The 21,643-nt window shown below is 41.5% G+C and overlaps 1 protein-coding gene across 7 annotated transcripts in view; it reads left to right on the top strand.

Annotated features, from left to right (window-relative positions):
- APBA2 (amyloid beta precursor protein binding family A member 2) overlaps window positions 1-21,643 on the top strand; it is a 1,150,852-nt gene that overhangs the window by 832,227 nt on the left and 296,982 nt on the right. For all 7 annotated transcript variants that reach the window (XM_069222387.1, XM_069222383.1, XM_069222388.1 and 4 more), the window contains one exon: window positions 19,656-19,841. In XM_069222387.1, the coding sequence (XP_069078488.1) occupies window positions 19,656-19,841 (186 nt within the window). The remainder of the gene's footprint in view (window positions 1-19,655; window positions 19,842-21,643) is intronic.

Genomic DNA, 21,643 nt, shown 5'->3' with positions numbered 1-21,643 from the left:
AGCTACACTTAAAGGATGCTTCAAGGTAACACCAATGCTAACCTATGGGAGGGATAGGCCTTGAATTAGTGAAATCGAATTTAGCAATTTTTCACTATCAGGACATGTTAAACTTAAAAGTACATGTCCAACTGTTTAAATACACTGCACCCTGCCCTTGGGACTAAATAGGGCCTACCTTAGGATGACTTATATGTAATAAAAAAAGAAGGTTTAGCCCTGGAAAGTGGGTGCATTTGCAAGGTTGGAATGGCAGTGTACAACTGCCCACACAGGCTCTGCGATGGCAAGCCTGAGACACATTTGAAGGGCTAATGTAGTTGGTGGTACAATCAGTGCTTCAGGCCCATAATTTACAGGCCCTGGGTGCACATATAGTACACTTTAGTAGGGACTTACAGGTACGGTAAGTATGCTAATTGTGAATAAGCCAATATTACTACATTTAAAGGAGCACGCACAAAAATCTTAGCACTGGTTAGCAGTGGTAAAGTGCACAGAGTCCTAAAGCCAACAAAAACAATGTCAGAAAATGAGGAGGAGGAAGGAAAAAAATCTGGCAATCCCCCTGCAGAAAGGGCCATTTCCAACAACCTGTTATGCAGAAGAGTTACAGTAGGACTTTTGTGTTGACTTTAAAAGTTAATTTATTATGTTGTATATAATATACCTGCTAACATCCCTGTATTGCCCAATATTAGCACCTAGAGACCCTCACCTGCGAGCAGTGTGCTTTACAAATTCTCTGATTGATTGATTGATTGATTGAATGAAAACTTAAAACTAGAAGGGAGAACGATGCATATATAGAGAAATTGGCAGAAAAAGATATTCTCCTGGTGAAAGATATCAGCACCCCCTCAGAACGTATAACATTCTCTTAAATTAAAGACAAATTTGACCTAAACAGCCTAGACTTTTACCATTTCCTTAAAATAAAATAACTTATAGTCAAACATAAACCTCCAACCCCCCCTTTCCTACTCAACACATTAGAAACATTTACCAAAGGCGGTCAACTAGCTTCCAACCTATTCTCCCTCCTATCCCACACAAAAAATCTCACTATATGATCCAACATAAGACAAGTGGGAAACTCTACTATCAGACTCCAACAACACTCCACAGGGCTCACCGGACTGGCCATCTACCTGGAGTAACCTCACTTCCAACATAATAACTCCATCACTAGCACAAAGCAGATTCTGGATTGCCAATATGGCCTACTGAACTGGAGCCAAACTTTATAAACTAGGCCTCTGACCCTCTGACACATGCTGGAGCTGTGAGAAGGAAACAGGAGACTTCAAACACATGCAAATGGAGTGCAGCTCTACCAAAACGTTCTGGCAGGACATCAGTAATACAATATGTCAAATTCTTCCTTTAAAATGGACTCCTACGTTAGCCTCAATTACACTGGGCACCCTCCCCATTAACATTAAATAGACATTAAACAAAGAAGACCATCTCCTATGGGACATTCTAGTCACAACAGGCCTTAAAGATATCCTCAATGAATGGAAAGACTCATCAAAACTATCCCCCCAAACGTGGTGGGAATGGGTCCAATTCACCAGAACTGCCTGTAACTCACTAAACCTATATTAGATGACAACACCAATTAAGAATGGTGAACTCTGATGCAAACTAGACAACTTTATGTCTCACTCACTTATGTAAACATGATCATCCGATCACTTGATCATTCATGCTTCCACTCACTCATTCTCCCACCCTCGCCCTCCTGTCCCCACTCGCCCATCTCCTCCTGTCCCTATCCACCCTCCTCCCCCATGTGCTCCCTACTTTTCACCACCTATCTCCTTCTTCTCTTCTCTTCTCTCATCTCCGTTCTTTTACTCTGTCTCATTCATCTACAACTGAGGTACCCTAATCATTCATCACAGCATCAAAAACCACTCCGACATAATACATACACTGATTAACCTCACCATTGCAGACAAATACACTTATCTCTACCTTCTACTTTTGTAAATGTGGACTGATTCCTCATCCTATACCTTAAACTACTGTTCCCACTTGATTTGATGATACCATACAATGTATTGGTTCTTTTCATTTATGTTATTTTATTTTCCTATTATATAAAATCCCAATGAAACACTCTTGAAATAAAAAAAGAAAGATTAGCCTTGATTTTGAGTTCTCAATCAAGACGTAAAACCTCTTGCAGATAACAATACTTGTTGAATCCTTGTGGAATATACAAGTACAATTAGTTTACAATCTTAATCGGTGATTCCTGGTGAAAGTACCCAAAATGAAAAATAGAGTTTGTAATACTTCGGCTGACTCTTGATGACATTAAAAAAAAGTGCAGACAGAGGTTATAATCATAATGAATGATTCCTAATGAAGAATAAACAATGTGCAATAGAGTTTGTAATCTTAGCCACTTCACTGGTAATCCTTTTCCACTTACAATTCTAAGCCCTTTTTTTACATAAACCTACATAACTTTTCCCCTACAAAATATATCCCCACCAAATGTATGTCCTTTGATTACCCATTATCACAAATGTTGGAGATTCTAAAGCTTCCAGGGTTTTTGTATTCTCCTGGAAGGAACAGAGAAAGTAGCCAAAATGTAGCAAAGTTTTATTTTATTTTGCAAATGGACAAACATGGTGGGCAAGAAAGTGTGTTTTTTTTCCTTCTAAGAATTGCATCAACAAAAGGTTTACTGTGCTAGGATCACTGCATTCCCAGTTTTCAGGAACAGGCAGAGTTATAAAAAATATTTTATCATAGTTTTTTGCAATGTTCTAATTGGTAGCCAACTTATTCTATTTGATGGTTTCTATTTGCAGTTTTTTGTGAAAGAGTGTGAAATCAATAGGTGAACGCAGAAAGCAGTACATTCTGTAAACCCTGAATTCAGCAAGGAGTCATTGGTGTAGATCACTTATGGTTTTCCCACAGTAACTAACCATCTAACTCAGAAACTAATGAGATTAAGTAGGAAAACTAGAAATAGATGACAATATTTTCATCTCATAATTTTATGTCCGATTTTCAAAAGTTGCATTCATCTCACTCTTCCAGTTGCAGGGCATTTATTGTCTTTGTTCTTTGTCCAAAAACAACACAATATTTGGAGCCATCAGTTAAGCTGCTACTAATAGTGACTTTCCATTGTATACTGGCCATTCACCAATTCATAAGATAAAATCTATTGAATACAATATGGATGTGAAAAGAAAACTAGGCATTTTTGTAATGTGCCCAATATTCTGAATTTAGGAATAGTTCTTAATTGTAAAAGTTTAAATTTGTGGTTACCTGTAAAATCAGGTATCCACAAAAGTCATCCAATCACTGTTCCTGCACTTCCCCTTATAAAAATGGTACCCCACTGGTGTGTCTTGGCCTATCACTCATGACAGGAAAGGCACCATAATGTAATTTGATGATATTAAGATTTGTCTTTGAAATTCAAATGTTTCTGTGTGTTGTCATAACTGTGGTATTTGGGCCCAGGGATTGCCAACACTAGGCAGTTCCAAAAACTAGCCACACGGAAGAGTGCAGAATACCCTTCTACCATTAAACATATTCTACCATAATTGATTTTCCTCAGATCTGTGGGGGATGGTTCTGGAATCTGAGGGGATCAAAAAAAGTTATCACCCAGCATGTCCATACTTCTCTCAATAAAAATGGCATCCTTTTAATGTGAGTAGGCATATTGGCTGGGACAGGAACTAGTCAAAATTTGGACCGTGTAAAGGCAATGTAATGTCAATGTGATCTTCGCATTGTTACAATTTTGGTCCATTCCTAAATTATGCATCACGACCGCCCACACGTGGAGGTAGTGTTTTTTGGAGTTTGCACAGTGCTAAGACTCTGTTCATTGGCTGGGAGTGCCTGAGATTTCTGCCCCATAAATATGTTTTTGACTCATCTGTTGATGCTTGCAGGGTACACTTTTTAGAAAAATGTTCTGATATCCATGAAAGCTACACCACCTTGCATTCTCCTGGGTAACTACTTTTCAGAAAGTGTCTGGGTTGATAGGTTTCCCTAGGCACTGTCCAAACCAGGGCAAAATGTTGCAGACCTTCCCCATGGAAATAGATGGAATTGAGTGTTTCACGCTTATTTCTGATGTTTCCAAGGCATTCTGTGTAAGAACCCATGCTGACCGCTATGCAAGCCACAGCGTGCTGGATTCCCACGGATCTCTAGGTTTCAGAAATGCCCATGGTTGGTAGGATTACCTGTTTGCTGGCTGACCAAGACCCTGGATTCCCTAAGGCAAGTGAGAGGAAATGATGATTTATTTGGGTGACGTTTTGATTTATAGATTGGCAGAGGGGTGTAGGTCTGCATTTTGCCTCCCTCTCGGGATATAAATGGTATCTCGTGCCCTGAGGGGTACCCATTCTCATTCCTTTTCTCACCTTTTCCCTATTGTAATCTGGTGGGCTTTTAGCCCCCCTGGAGGGTTGATTGGGGTATTTGCCCTCTTTTTGCCATCACAGGAGGAGTCACAAAGCCCAAAAGACCATCATGGAAAAAACAAGGGATCAAATAGGGTGTGGGGCTGCATATCCTTGTAATGTACTGAAACCCCCACCTCAGAAAACAGACAATCTTTCTGCCTCCTTTAGGGGGTAAAAGGTGGTTTCATCTCCTAGTGATCTGCTCCAGGCAGCATAAAACCTACTAGTCACCACTGATTGGTCCAGAAAAGGGATGTGTGGGGTGTCAGCCTATCTTGACATTGGGCTCTACTCTTAAGCACGAAATAGTCTTTCTGCCTCCAGAGGATGATGAATGGGACAGCTTTCCCTCTTCTCTACTTGTCAAAACTATCCTCAAGGAAATCCAAATGTCCCCACTGGCTATGTAGGTGGCTGCAGCATTCAGTGGTAGAAAGACAGTTTGGGTTCCAGGGATTGGTTTGTGGCCTTGTACCGCATTATTAAAAAACAAAAATATGAGATGCATTCTCTGTGTTTGTGCTGCAGTGCACCATTAATTATGTGTGTATGATACAGACCAGGACAGTACATGGGTTTTTTCTCTCTTTTGGAGAGGGGCATGTCTGGGAGGTCCATATGAACCTGCCTCTCTTCCAAAGGGTGCTCTTTTTGGGGGTGCACTGACTCTGCCACCTTTATTTTACATGTATGTGCCTTCCATTAGACTGTTTTCCCTCTATAACCACATCTGGAATACTGTGCAGACTCAGTAATTTTACGACTATGGAAACTCCATAGTGCCGCACATATCTTTTTGTATGCGGAGTCTCTACCATAAGTGCGGAGTCTCCGCAGGCAAGAAATTACTATGAGCAGCATTAAACTTGTAGTTTGTGAATGCAAAAAAAACAGTAAAGTTACACAAAAGTTTAAGTTTACCTTTGTGAATCAGGCCTCTAGTGAACAAATTCCTCACCAGCCCACACAGGTTGGGAGTACAACCCCAGGCGTTTAGAGGCCTTTGAAAAAGAAGTTTTTTTACACTATCCGTGGTGTCTCGTGGTGCTCTTTACCAGCCCTATGGGTTTAAGATCGGGGCAGACACCCTACCCTAATCAGCCCTCACAGGGGAGAAGAAGAATAGTGTTGTCCTGGAGGGTATTTAGCAATGCAACACCCTTTTTTTAAGGGCTAGTCCCTAAACCTCATTCTCCATTTGTGTTTTTTATCTCTGATGACTAGCAACACTTTCTGTCTCCTGTATGGGGGTGGGAGATTCAGGACAAATCCCACTGATGCTGACATGCGGGATTGGGAGTTCAATCCCATGTCTTTAGGGACAGATCACCCATCCCCATTCTTTTTTACTTGTTTTTATCCCTGCAGCCTAGCTGTCCTTTTTGCCTTCCATAGGGTCAGATTAGGGATAGTCCCTCAATCTGCAGTTACAGGAGTCAGACAGATTTTTAGTGGTAGGCAGAGGTTGGAACTGGGACTCTGTGCCTTTAACCACTTTGCTGCTAAGCCGTTTCCCCCCTCCTGTGCTAAGCGTTTTTTTGGCAATTTGGGGTAGTTCGCATTCAGGCCCCCATAACCTTTTTGTCCACATAAGCTATCCACGCCAAATTTGCAGGTAACGGTACCCATGGTTTGTGGATTCCCCTGGAGGGGACTGAGAAATTAGCCTAAATACAGCTAAAATGTGTTTCTTTTTGGGAAAAATGGGAAAACAGTACTGAAGAGGAAAGCATTTGTTTTTTCCTTGCAAAAAGAACCAGTAAAGGGTTTATGGTGCTAAAATCGCCATTTTCCCAGCTTTCAGGAATAGGCAGACCTGAATCAGAAAACCGAAATTTTCAACATAATGTTTTAATTTTACTGGGACATAGCCCATTTTTTTTATTTTTGTGCTTCCAACCTCCTTCCAGTTAGTGGTAGAAATGGGTGTGAAAACAAAGGTTAATTCCAGAAAGCTATATATGTCTGACAAAAAACAAACTTCCGAATTCAGCAAGGGGTCATTTGTGTAGGTTTTCCTATAGAAAGTAATGGTTGAAAAACAAACATATTGACATTGAATTGAAAAAACAGATATTTCTGTGTTTGGGGTACCCAAACTAGCATGTGAATTATAGGGCATTTCTCAAAATGACTTCTTTCTTACACACTGTCTTACATTTGGGAGGTGCACTTGCAGACAAATACAATGGGTTAATAACACTTGTTCTGCTATTCTGTGTTCCCCAGGTCTCCTGATAAAAATGGTGCCTCAATTGTTTGGGTAGGCTTAGTGCCCACAACAGGAAAAGCCCCAAAACACAATGCGAACACATCACATGATTCCACTGAAAACTGACTTGTTTTTTGCAAAGTGCCTAGCTGTGGATTTTGGGCTGTAGATTAGCCAGCACCTAGGGAAATCTATCAAACCTGTACATGTGTGAAAAGTAGACACCTAAGGGAATCAAGGTTGCTGAGACTTGTGGGGCTCTCACCAGGTTCTGTCACCCAGAATCCTTTTCAAACCTCAAGATTTGTAAAAGAAACACATTTTCCTCATATTCCATTCACCCAGCATTCCCCCAAGTCTCCAGATAAAAAAAGAGTACCTCACTTGTTTGGGTAGGCCTAGTGCTCACAACAGGAAATGCACCAAAACGCAACGTGGACACATCACATTTTTCCATTGAAGACTAACTTGTTTTATGGAAACTGCCAGCTGTGGATTTAGGGCTTTAGCTCAGCTGGTATCAAGGGAAACCTGGCAAACCTGTACATTCCTGAAAAGTAGACACCTAGGTGAATCAAGGTTGGGGTGACTTGTGGGGCTCTCACCAGAGACTGTCACCCAGAGTCCTTTGCAGACCTCAACATTTGTCTAAAGAAACTCACATTTCTGTGATGCAAGGTCCTGGAATCTGAGGGGAACCACAAACTTCATTCCACCTGGCGTTCCCCTAAGTCTCCCGATAAGAATGGTACCTCACTTGTGTGGGTAGGCCTAGTGCCAGCAACAGGAAAAGCCCCAAAACGCAACATGGACACATCTAATTTTTCCACTGATTTTTATTTTGCACAATGCCTAGCTGTGGATTTTGAGCTCTAGCTCAGCCAGCACCTAGGGAAACCTAGCCAACCTGTACTTTTGAAAACTAGACACATAGGGGAATCTAGGATGGGATGACTTGTGGGCTCTCACCATGTTCTGTCACCCAGAATCTTTCCAAACCTCAAATTTCTGTGATGGAAAGTTCTGGAAACTGTGGGGAGCCACAAAATTCCTTCCACTTGGCATCCCCCAAGTCTTCCAATAAAACAGTACCTCACTTATATGGCTAGACCTAGCTCCAGTGAGGGGAAATAGCCCAAAACACAACATGTAGGCAGCGCATTTATTCACCAAAAACAGACCCTCGTTTTCCAATGTGTGTAGCTCTAGATTTTGGACCCTAACTCAGCTGGCTCACAGGAAAACCTAGCAAACCGAAACATTTTTTTAAACTAGACACCTAGGGGAATCCAGGGCAATGTGACATTTGTTATCCTGGTGATTAGCGGGTGAGACTGGGCTAACATCCCCAATCTTTGGGGAGACCCAACCTTTCTACCCCGGGGTCAGAAAGACCATTGTACAGTAGGAGAGACATGTCTTGTTGCTCTCCCCAAGAAAATAATCTGTGGTGCTCTAGTGGTGGATTCCTGCTCAGGGATCAGCAGCGATCTTGGAGCAGCAATCCATCTGGGCGAAGTTATGTTGGACAGGGGAGAGCTGAACGGCTATAAGAGCTTTCAGTCTCATTTTAATGACATAAGCATGAATGGCACTGATCTGATCATCACTGTAAAAAGAACAAATTAATGAGACCTTAGGAAAGCTTTACCTTGATGCCTCAGATGGAGGTTGATGGGTAAATCTTCAAGATGTTGCCACCAAAGAAATCCCCCACCGACGGTACTTGGACGAGCTGGATAGATCTGCTTAATCCGGCCTGCACCAAAAATGATCCCAGCTCTTCCTCTTTACTATAGTGGTTAATGATTAACTCCAGATAAAAATATGTATATGCAAGTCTATATCCTTTGCAAAACTAGTGCAAGAATACTTCTTTGATTTTCATGATGTTTTCTCTGGATAAATAGTTAGAGGAATACCAAGATTTTAAGAACAAGTGCCACCTAGAGCAACTATATCACAACTGCCAAGCAAGTAAGCTTAGAATGCTAAATGCCATGTGGAACATATATTCTATATATGTGAACTTATACTTTATATGTTCAAAATGGAGACCGCCAATGGCAAGTCTCAAGAGAATTCTGTGATTTCATGCGTCATGTAGATGTTTTGTGCCTTTATTCAGATGTTCAATGTAGCACGTCCACCTGAGATAGAAAGCTTCTATCCCAACAGCTCCCATGTTCTGTACACCTATTCTATCCTCTTCTGCTCCTGATGATATCAATCAATCAAGGAATTTATATTCCTATATTTTTGATATTTGATATGAAAATTCAGAGTGTCGGAGTAGCGTAATAAGCTGAACTGTTAGTTACTGTACAGTAAATACATCATTTGCCATATTCTAGCATTTTTGAAAGCTGGTCAAGGGAAGGTTTAGTGGTGGTATGAGTCAATTATGGATACTCCACACAATATTCCAGGCAACAACCAGTTTCTTGTGGAACATGCCACCAGACACTCGAAGGCAGTGTTCTTTAAGAAGTCGTAGCACAGAAGCTATTGAAGAGCTATAGTCCTAGCCTAAGGACATCCACTCTGACAGGGAAAACAACCTCATGTCTGTATTAACAAATTTTAAGTGGGATTACAGCAGGGAAATGTACAAGCCCCACACCTACAGTCCTTATATCAGTTTATTAAAATGGTCAAGAGCATGATGGGTGCTTTAGAATCCTGATGATGGGACATTCACATTCAGCTCTGTTACCTGAACTTGCAACAGAAAAGCATTAAATTCAGCAGGTTTGTTTTTGGCCACCTTTCTTGAGCCAACTTCTATATTAGAACTGTGAGGGGAGGGGAAGCAGAGGAATTCCACAGGTGATGTGGTGAGCTATATCATGGTTTGAGAGGGTGCTGTTCATGTACAAAGTAAAGAATTATATTCATCCCAGCCAGGAGATCCTAAGTTAGTGGTCTGCTCAGCAAGGCAGTCTGAGTAGGTACTAGGAAAGCCAGAAGGTTCTTATCATGGAGTCTATTGATGTGACCAGTAACACTTCATAGTTGACATTAAACCCATGGCTGTTTATGATGTATCTTTTGTAATACTTAATTGAAAGGTATTGGTTGTTTTTATATGTTTTTAAAGCTGGTATAGTCTATAAGTAGTACATTGGAAGATTTGCATATATTTTACATACATGTTAAACAGTAGTCAAATGTTTATATGATTGTTTATGTTTTAAATAATGGGATTAATTTTTACGCCCTATGCAACAAACTTACAATGAACCGTTGGTAATCCTTTAATTGCTTCTTAAGGTAGTGGCCAAGAGTAGGAAATGGCTTCCGAGTAGATCTATATATAAGTCATGGCTCACTGCACATTGAAGGGGCGGGACACGCACGGGGGAGAGGCGTGAGTGAGAGCAAAAACAAATTCGAAAAAAAAAAAAAAAAAAAAAAAAACTTACCACAGCACTACCACTCCTCCGTCTCCTCAGCAGGCACATGCTCCCAGCCTGCCCTGCAGCGAATCTGGACACTGCTCAGAGCAGCATTAGGATTGGCTGGGAGGGCCCAGTCAGGGCACTGCACTCCCAGGCAGACTGGGAGCCTGTGCCTGCTATCTCCAGCCCAACAACACATTGCCAGGCTGGAGAGAGCACAGTGCGCATGTGTGTTTGGCCCGCCCAAAATGGCAGGCCAAACACACATGCACACTGAGGTGAGTGCACAGTGCACTCCCCTCATATCCTCGTCATCCCACATGGCCCCACCCCTTTCACAATGAAAGGATAATAAACACAGTTTATTATCCTTTCGTTGTCGCGTTGAGGGTAACACTCCTCCGCCATATCGAAGGAGCTGCAGCTGCTGTATATAAAGTCCACGATGTGCGAGTATGAAAACAGAGAGGAACATCGGGCTGAGAGATGAGCAAGAGGGAGACCATCTGCAAAATGAGAAATAAAGAAGAAAATACATTGACTTCTTATGAGAAGAGCTCCATCTAGCTTGCCAAAAAAGAAAATCTTGTACAGCTACAGAAAATGTTCCCAGGAGATGCAAGGCGCATTGGAATAGCAATGCAGTACTCCTTTGTTAAGCTTGGCATATGTGAACTAAGTTATACAGATTTATTTATAGTTTTGGGCTCCTAGTAGAAAAAAAGATCACAAGAAGGCAACAAAGAGCATAACACCTAGGGAAAGCTGAGACGCCCATTTTAGTGACAGCCAGAGACAGGGGTGCCTGAAAGACTTTCTTATATGTTTATCTCACATGAGTATTCACTAACCCTATTGTGCAACTGTCATTTTATTACTTATCTCCTTACAATCATTGGATTCTGCAATTACTGTATGGCAACCCTTCTCTAATTTCTTTATAATCATCGACTTGTAATGCACTGATTATATTAACTTATTACCGTTGAGTTTTGACATAGCAGTGCCTGCTGCCAGTGCCAGCAGCCAAAAGGAAAGGCGGTCTGATCAGGGAGCGTAATTAAAACAGCTATTTAAAGAACAAAAAATGAAGTGTTGATTTTCTTTCTCCTGCTCTGTTTTTCTGGCTGTACATTAACAAGATGAAAGGTCTGTTCCTCTATATAGTAATGGAACTCCTTGGTGGCTTGCAATATCTAAATTGTAAAGTAGGGTTACTTTATCCCAAATATGTTCTGAGAAGCAATACAATCCTAGTTTCCACTGTCAGAAAAAAAAAACACACCATGTTTGCACTGAGCTGGTTAGAGTTTGACACTACATGGTTATGTATAAAGTGCATATTCTGCCTTTCCACATCTGCCAACACCAGTTTAAACCTACTTGCAGAGTTATGTTTGTGCATCAAGTTAAGATCCATGCATCCATTCATGCAAACCCAGAGAGAAATAGCTGAGTCAGCTAGCATAGTTTGCAAAATATTATGCATCTCACTCTGCCTAATCACAGCATCACACTTGAAGGGACAAATTCAGAGCATCTTTCAGGAACCCACACACTTCACTAACACACTATTCTTTTATAGGACTTGTCCCAGTCATGCACTGTACTAACCACATGTGCAACCAAAAGTCTGCAAACAACCAGTCAAGCCCATAAATACACCACAGAGCCACATCAGTAACATCTGTGTGCTAGAGCATCGCCAGAGAATGCAAAATAACATCACTGGGTAGACAGGTAGGAAAGGAACAAGCTCCGGTCGTCAAGGATACAACAATGTGTATTATTGTAGGGACCTGTGTTTCCCATAGATGGCTTGCTAACATTTGTTAGGTTGCTCTTCTTTCACCTTTGCCTCCTCCTTGTGTATTGTCTATTTCTGTAAACCTTTTGGTAAGCAGTTTTAGGTTTCTGTAAGTGGATACTTGTCTATTATTCTGACTTGTTACTGTACTTGGATTTCATTGCTGGTGTAGTAAGAATATTCACCCTCTCTCCCATAAACTGAGGCACTATTCACTAATAGGGGATTGGAGGCACAGCTCAAGCTCCCAAGGATGATTCAGTAGCCATCCAATGGTTTTAGCCTATCAGAGGTATCTTCTCCACTTTGCCAGGGTTCCTTGCTTTTGGCATCTTACCTGCTCACTGGTGAGGTTCCTGTAAACACCTCTTTTTCTTTAAGGCTATCCTAGTAGGGCCTACGGGAGCTGACTTCATCAGTGGTAAATATTACTTTCACATTGCGTGGCTGCCTTTGGGTCCTAACACCACACTCTTCTTATGCCTTTTCTCACTGAGACAGTCCAGCTCTTTGTCGGTGTGCAAACTTTGGATGCTTACAGCAAAGTGGATGATGCAATTTAATTTCACTTGTGTAGTTCCTGAACCGCCCCAATGTAGAATAGTCACTAGGGCTTCCTGGGACCTCAGTAATACTAGTCCTGTCACGCTCTACTTTAAATACTAACACTATAGTTTTCTCCCGGTTTCTTCTGTCCATTCAGCCCGACACCATATCCAAGCCCCCAGAAAATTATTCTAAAGAAGATCCACATTAGTTAACCATGGCTTATTGTGTGAAAATCCACATAGAATGTGAAAGTGGAGCAATTTCTATTTTGAACATGGAACATAAAATAATCGCTACTTTGCACAACAAAAAATATATATTTGGAAATACGAAGGCTACTGAATAGAAAGTGCAACTATTTTACAGTATGATGCTGAATTAGACCTTGCTTTACAATGTTTCAAGGGAAAGGCTCACATCTTGGGCGTGCTTGTGCAGATTTTCTTCTGCATCAATTGAGACACCTTATTAAAATATTTTATTTATATCGTAATGCCTTAAATATTCTATAGATATGGAAATGGATGAAATAGGTGAAGATAGGTTTAAAATGCAATGAGAAATAGTTCCTTTTTGTCGGTATAGAATTTACAGGAATAAGATGAAGACCAAGGACCAGTTAAAATACATATTGCTGCTTTACTGGTGCATATAAATGTCACCTACTCAATAGGATGTCAACGTGTGAACAGACAGTGGCACTAAGGGAGGTAGTTCAATAATTAGCTATATATAAGACAATGTTTACACGTGTGCTCATCTGATTTTGATTTACATTTGCTGGACATGCAGTTGTTCTAGTAGAGTATCTGTATTGATTGCATGCAATCTATATAATGAGTTCTGCTTTGAAAATTGTTGTATTTGAAAAAGAAACTGTTGTTGATTTGAATGTGAAATTAATGTATTGCTGTCTGCTTGGTGTGATCTGTCAGGGGACTTATATCCCTTGTCTCAGGAAAAGTTATTTTAATATTTCATTTATATTGTCTTGACTAAATCCTTGGCTTGATGCCCTCTGCCGAGTTTAAGATACCGTGAATTTTAGAGCGAATCACTGTATTCCCTAAAAAACATATTGGTTTCTATTGTGCCAGAAGGGATTAGAAGAATGACAAGTACAAAGCTGCTAGGGTATGCAAGGTGTCATCGTCGGAGAGAAGCTATTTGTGGGAATTAGTCATTTATGCAAGATTGCAGTATGTCAAGTTCTTGCTGATGGCTAAGTGTGAATAGCTGCAGTGATGTTTATTTCTAATTATGGGTCTGCAATTTATTCGAATTAGTACTTGAGTATCAAGTAGTAAATTAGATTTTTTCCATGTTATTCTTGCAATTTTAGCATGACAATGTCAGAGATGTATACGCGACTATAGTTTTGTCTCACCTCTGTTACCTGACAAATAGCCACATGCTGGCCTGCTGTAAATTCTCAGTCATGGTGTCTGTATATACCCAGCAGTGGAAGGACATCTTCATCCTACGCCTGTAGGATTGGAACAGAGAGCAAGTTTTGTTTATGAACACTTCGACTGCAATGAGCATTAGGACTGCAATAACAAACCCTGGGTGATGAGGGTGCGCAGTATCGAGCATTGTTTTCTACCTTGGACTTTAATAATGCGCGTGCTTTTACAAATTCTCATCTGACTGATCATTTTAAGTTGATGGACACATCGAGGGTATCAACAATATTAAACAATTTAGATTTTTGTGAAGCCGATTTGCCATACAATAGGGACCAAGAATCGATCATTGAATTTGGGTAATTTATTTTCAATCAGTGTTCAATCCAAGATATATGCAAGTCATGAAAATGTCTAAAAGGTACAGGATTACAGCTGGCAAACTGAAATATTGCAATTGGTTCAGCTTCATCAAATTAAGACACAAAGCAATAACAACCACAGCAATAGTTTGGCCTGGGTAAAATGTAAATTACACCTGCGTACTTCATGTAATTTTGCTAATTTTGTGTTCCCTTGTTGACAAAGTTTCTGAAATTGTCATTATGTCCCTTTGCATTATTAGGTGTTGTTAGAAATGGGGTCTTTGGTTGGCAGTCAGGTTACCCCCCTGTCCAAGCAAGGACCCTCACTCTAGTCAGGGTAAAAGAGAATCTCCCTCAACTAACCCCCACTTACCACCTTGGTAGCTTGGCACAAGCAGTAGGCTTAACTTCAGAGTGCTAGGTGTAAAGTAGTTGTACCAACACACACAGTAACTCAATGAAAACCCTACAAACTGACACTACACAGATTTAGAAAACTAGACAATATTTATCTAAACAAAACAAGACCAAAATGACAAAAATCCACAATACACAAGTCAAGTTATCCCTAAAAATGAAGAGTCTTCATGTGATTTTAAACACACACTAACACTGTTAGCGTGAAAATGTACCTTGGGTGCATCAAAAATAACCCTGCACAGGTGAGGGTGCGTCAAAAAGGGCTTGGGATGCATCGATTTCACTCATGAGAGAGACCTTGCATCATTTCTCCTTTGGTAGGGTCGGCGTGTGTTGTTTCTTCTCTCCGCAGGAGAGCGATGCGTTGACCCGGTCAGCACTCTTGGGTCGGGGCAGGCCTTGTGTTGTATTTATAGGCCCAGTGGTGTTTGCGTCAGAAATTCAGCTGCACGATGGCCCGAAAACCACGCAACGCAGGTTGCAATCTCTCCAGCCTCCATCAGCAATGCTGCGCGTCGTTTCCCCAGCTCCAGGCATCGATCTTCCGGTTGCGTTGCAGGTGAGCATCGTTTTTCAGCCACGAAGCTGGCAGCCCGTCAATTTTTCAGCTGCAGATCGGAGTTGCGTCGATCTTTTCCCCGCACGGAGGTTGGTGCGTGGATTTCTCACTCTTGGGCTGCCAGCTTCTTCTTTCAGGGTGCCAGGCACTGGATAGGCTCCACTTGGCAGAGTAGGAGTCTCTCCAGAGACTCCAAGTGCTGGCAGAGAGAAGTCTTTGCTGTCCCTGAGACTTCAAACAACAAGCAAGCTCTAAATCAAGCCCTTGGAGAGTTCTTCACAAGACGGAAGGCAACACAAAGCCCAGTCTTTGTCCTCTAGCACAGGCAGAAGCAGCAACTGCAGGAGGGCTCCACAAAGCACAGTCACAGGCAGGGGAGATCTTCTTCCTCAGCTCTTCTCCAGGCAGAGGTTCCTCTTGGTTTCCAGAAGTGTTCTAAAGTCTGTGGTTTTGGGTGCCCTTCTTATACCCATTTTGCCCTTTGAAGTAGGCCTATTCCACTGTCAGGACACATAAAACACATTACTATATGTCCTACGTCAACCATACACTGCACCCTCCCCTTGGGAGTTACCTAGGACCTACCTTAGGGGTGCCTTACTTGTAAGAAAAGGGAAGGTTTAGGTCTGACAAGTGGGTACACTTGCCAAGTCGAATTTACAGTTAACACTGCACACACAGACACTGCAGTGGCAGGTCTGAGACATGATTACAGAGCTGCTTATGTGGGTGGCACAACCAGTGCTGCAGGCCCACTAGTAGCCTTTGATTTACAGGCTCTGGGCACCTCTAGTGCACTGTACTAGGGACTTTCTAATAAATCAAATATGCCAATCATGGATAAGCCAATTACATACACATTTTGTAAAGGAGCACTTGCACTTTACCAGTGGTTAGCAGTGGTGAAGTGCCAGAGTAACAAAAACAGCAAAAACAGAGTCCAGCACACATCAACTACTGGGAAAACAGAGGCAAAAAGTTAAGGGAGACCACGCCAAGGATGAAAAGTCTAACAGGTGTCATTCAAAGTAAAGATTTATAGGAAATTGCACAATTTATAGCAAACATTTCCCTCAAATGCACAGGAACAATAGAACATGAACAGCTGATTTTGGCACAAGCTTTGCATCCTGACACAACCTGACCCAAGGATGCATTTTGTGCTGAACTGTAGCAGTAAATTATGGATTTGGAGTTCTCAGTATTACACATAATTTCATGGAATTTTAACTTCATTTTGCGTAATCTACATGAAAGCAAATTATGTGCATTTTTCACACCCCTAATTAGAACTCTGTGCTGGGGAATGGAATGGGACATGAGATGGGGATAAGAAAGATGAGGAAGCTATTTCTGAATTTATAGAACATGTGTCCTCATTTTACCTCTTTTGGAATACTAACCATAATTTAACTGACCTAAATAAACACCTGTTCATTTACTGCATTCTACTCTATACTCTGACTTCAATTCTTCATCTTGTATTCCAGCGAAAAGTGTTGTGGTGTTTCTAATATTTCTCATTAATATAGAATAGTAGCATTTTAGTTGTTCATTAGAACTCTATGGGGAAGCTGCAATATAACTCTGGGGAATAAATTGACAGTTTGTGGCTACTGGCAGTGGCCCATATTTTGTGTACTCCTCATCTCAGATAATTTTCTCACATGGATAGGATGATACTTGTACACTTATAATGAATTTGTCATCTTTGGGATTTAAGAGCACTAACCATAATGCCTATGAGGAATTTATGAAGAAAAACCATTGCCTTCAAAAAAGATCCATCAAATACCTGCAAATTATCACATTTTCCACAGGGAGATATCACCTTAGAACTTATCACAAGTCCTCAAATTAGAATGAAACACCAAACAAATTTTGTATTGTGACTAAAGTCTTTTATTAGCCTTTGATTAAGTACTGTTTTTTTAACCTCAAAACCTGGCATTCACTACAATGTCTTTCAGTAGGGCACAATCACAGAGCCTTACCACCAAAAATCCAATCGGTGTTGTTAGAAATGGGGCTCTTCTAGTTCGCTATGGTATGCACCAAAGCCAGGCAGAACCCACCATTATAGTCAGGGTAAGCTATTTACACACCTAAGATAACCTGTGCTCACCCTCTGGTGGCTTGGCGTAGAGCATCCAGGCTCATCATAAGAAGCAATGTGTTAAGTATTGGTGCAACACATGCATACAACACAATGAAAATACCACGAAAAAGCTCCACACAGGTTTTTATAAAAATAGGGATGATTTATATGAATAAAATAAGACCTAAACGACAATAATCCAAATGGTATATCCCGAGTTATAATGCTTTAAATGTAAATGTTCAAACAGTGCTCGATTTTAGTGGGCTCCTCTTAAAGCTTTTGTGGTCGTTACTTATGAGTGATGCACTGTGAAGCTTGTCTTTGGACTCAGTGTGTCTCTTTGTTTGCCTTGGGACTCAGTGTGTCCCTTTAGTAAGTGAATGCAGATGATGGGGCTGTCCGTGGGCCATGCACACTGGGCCTGCATTGCTGCAGGTGAGTGTACTGTTGTCCGGGTGTCAGGAAGCCAGGAAGGCATGGCTGGGATGCACATGGTGACTGAGGACTCCTGCGGCGCTGCTTCACTAGCACTCATGAGTGCAGAGGCCCTGCTCCTCGAAGCAAAAGCCAAAGCAGGGAAGATTCACTGTCACAGAACAGTGTGGTGGGCTAAGATGAAGCACTGAGCTCACTTCTCCGATGTGCCAGTGGAAACAGGCCCATTCTGAGCAGTTGGGGTTAAGATGAATCATCCCACTTACTTCTCCAGTGTGCCAGCAGCAACATGCGTGCTCTGAACAGGGCAGGGCTGAGATGAAGCACCACACTTACTTATCTGATGTGCCTGCAGCAACAGGCACACTCTGAACATTGCGGGGCTGAGATGATACATCACACTCACTTCTCCAATGTGCCAGTGGCAACAGGCACGCTTGGAATGGTGCGGGCTGAGATGAAGCACCAGGTCTTTGATGTCCCCAAGACCTCAGTGAGAACAGGGGGCAAGCCAGCAAGCCCTTGGAGTCACTCTGGGTTTAGTCCTTGCTCCTTAGCAGGGCAGAGATCAGCAGGGCAACACAACAAAGCAGAGAAGCAATTCCTGGGAACAGTTGATCCTGGGAGAGTGGTAATCCTTTCGGCACAGCAGTCTTTAATCCAGTAGAGTTCTTTGCAGGTCCAGTAGTGTACTACTTTCAGGGGGTCAGAGACCCAGTACTTATACACAAGTGTCTTTGATGTGGGAGATGACTTCAAAGGATCTCTCTGAAGTGCACATGCCCCCCTTTCAGTCTGGCCTGGCTCCAGACTATTAGTGGGGGTAATCAACCCTTTGTGAGGGGCTCAGGCCACTACCCGCTGAGGGGTAAGTGTGAGCCCTTCCCGTCCTCCCAGCCCAGGAAGACCCACCAGTATGCAGATGAATGCAGATACAGTTGAGTGTCCTGTGTTGTGGATGTCTGGAGGGAATGCTAACTGTAACCCAGCCCACACCAGTAGTGTATTGGAGACAGGCTGCCAGTCATAGAGAGCAGTGAGAGCAGAGAAATGCCCATTTTCTAAAGATGCCATTTCTACAATATCAATTATATATCCGACTTCACTAGTAAAGAGGATTTATCATTACAATTCCAGTGATTTAAAACATAATGCAGCTTCTCCTTTCTGATAAGGAATTACAGCATAAAAGTATATTAAGTAGGTCCCAATACTGGCCTATCAGGGGAGCAGGCCTCACAGTATTGAAAAAAGACTTTGGGAAATTTTCTTACCAGAAAAAGTAATACTTAAAAGTACATGTCCTGGCTTTTACTTACATAGCACCCTGCCCTATGGGCTACCTAGAGCCTACTTTAGGGGTGACTTATTTATTTAGTGGATTTCTTTAGGTTGTAATTTTTTATTGGGATTTCAATTACTCCAGCTAGGATACAGTAATTCAGAAAGACTGAAGTGCAATGCATAACCAATTCAACGGGGAGATAGCGACTGGGGTGAGTGAGGATAGAGTGCAGAGAAGAAAAGAAATCCACGAGGAGGGTACGGGCAGTTTGGTGGATTTTAATTTTACTGCCAAAGGTGTGATTTACAATAACAACATTTTTGTAATGGGGAGCTTAGTCTCAGGTGTTTATTGACCAGGATAGAGTATGGCTCTTGGCTTTACTTTGGGTCCTCTGACTCCCCTATAGACAATACTCACCTGGGACTGTCCTCTCCCTTCAATAGTCTTGCGTAAGTAATAGGTTTTACTGCCACAGAGATATTCCTAACTAAGTCTGTTCCTTATTACTTGGACGCTCAAGTTCTAATGTAAACTTAGCAATATTTCTTTCTTTTCTCTACTCTTCCAAATACACAGGTGTTCACTGGTGCAGCACTGCAAGGAGAAGAGCAGAACATAATTTATTTGTTCGTTTTTGCAGGAAACAATGATGGATCATGCGTTACGCACAATCTCATATATCGCAGATATTGGCAACATTGTGGTTCTCATGGCAAGACGCCGAATGCCAAGATCAGCTTCTCAAGACTGTATTGAGACAACACCTGGAGCTCAAGAAGGGAAGAAGCAATACAAGATGATCTGCCATGTCTTTGAATCAGAAGATGTAAGCAAAAGTAAACGGTTTTCCTCAATATTAGTAATGGATTTTGTCAAGTGCTTGATCACAACTAGTGGTTACTTAATCACAAATTTTTCCTTTTCTAACATTATGGTTTTGAATCTGGAACTAGGCTGTACATAGATTTGACACTATACATTGTAATTATTAGATAGCCTCGTTTTTTATTTCATTTTCAAACTGTATTCTATTTTCAAATATTTTAAAATAGGAAAATCAGCAAAAAAATGAAAAAAGGTCAAAATCTGTTTCCAAAAAGGGTATCATTTTCTCAAGACAACTACCCAAGGGGTTACCACAATTGCACCTGCACCTGCAATCTCTCCTAGGACCGTTTTGTACATTTTAATCAACTGTCTCTTATATGAGCTGCATGATTTCTAAGGCTGTTATCAATGAACATACTTAAAAAAGCATGTCCTGTATTATTCAAAGATCTGCAGCATTGCTTTTGTTTTAAGAGTGGCATTTTAGTATTGTTTAACTGTCACACGAGCTATAAAACAGGACTTCTAGAGGTATCGTTTCGGGTGCTATAGACGATCCAACAGCTTGGTCTCTCCCTTTCTTGCCCTCTGTTTAAGTAGAACTTTTTTGATGGACCTCTGTTTGCATGACACTGAAGTTTCTTTATTGGTAAGAGATGCAGTTGTTGGCTGCGCCTTTTGTGCTGAGTTGTGGTCTTGGATAACACGTGTTTTAATGGTTGACCGAACACACTTTTATTTATGTTGCATGACAATTTTCACGTTTGGTGGTGGACAACTCTTACTTTACGACTTTGATCTCCTAGCTTTGTCACTCACTTCGGTTTTCCTTTGTTCGTGTTGTGTGATTCTAAGATACTGTTGGAATTCCATGGAGTCTTTCTTTGATTCAATTGTGTTACATATCTTAATTTGATGGGTTTCTCTGTAGCTTGTGTTTTATGTAGCCCTGATGAAGTTGTTGGCAAAAATGCCATTACGACAAAACACGTGTTGGCTACATTGCCTGTATGGATTTGCTGGATACATGACTTGTATGGACATGCTTGTTATATTACCTTTTGGATGATTCTGAAACAATTTTGAAGACAACAAAAGTCTCACAGAACACTTGGACTTTCTATGTATATTACTTTAATGCATCAAGCGTCTGGTCTAATTATATATGTTGCTTTGATTGTGCTAGCTTAGGAGGACAATAGTTGGTAAATTGGAAGACATCTCCTTGAACCATTGCCGAGGTATTAATTTCTGAAGTTTTTGAAAAAGATATAAGAACTTTGTCAGGACCATCAGCTTATAGAGAGTGATCTGCCTTGATATTTTAAGTGGGAGGGGCCACTATTTTTTCAAATCCACCTTGACCTTTATAATCAACAGAGTAAAGTTAAGGTTCCAAGCCAGTTCAGGATGGAGAGCAACTTGGACGCCCAAATAGCGGAAGCTCAATTGCGGCACTGGTACTGTGTCCTGCCATGCGATGCAGTTATGAGAGTGATGAGGAGAAACCAGCACCGACTTTGCTGGGTTCACCTGCAGACCTTAGGCCTCTCTATAGAGCTGAAGGAGACAAAGATAGCGCAGACCAGTCTCCTCAGGTTTACAAAGGAATAGAAGGACATTGTTGGCTCAGTGCAATGCAATCATCATGCCCTGTATCACGTTCCCAGACCCGTATCTGTGCATCATTGTGTATAAGTCGAGCTGGGGGCTAGAGGGCAAGAGCAAAAAGAAGGCGGATTGGGGGCATCCCTGTCTTGTACCTCGGCAGATGGGGAATGGAGCAAAGACTATACCATT

This window comes from Pleurodeles waltl, chromosome 3_1 (genome assembly GCF_031143425.1).
Source record: "Pleurodeles waltl isolate 20211129_DDA chromosome 3_1, aPleWal1.hap1.20221129, whole genome shotgun sequence".
Taxonomy (NCBI): domain Eukaryota; kingdom Metazoa; phylum Chordata; class Amphibia; order Caudata; family Salamandridae; genus Pleurodeles; species Pleurodeles waltl.
Note: the sequence above shows the minus strand (reverse complement) of the source record. Positions and strands in the feature narration are given on the sequence as shown.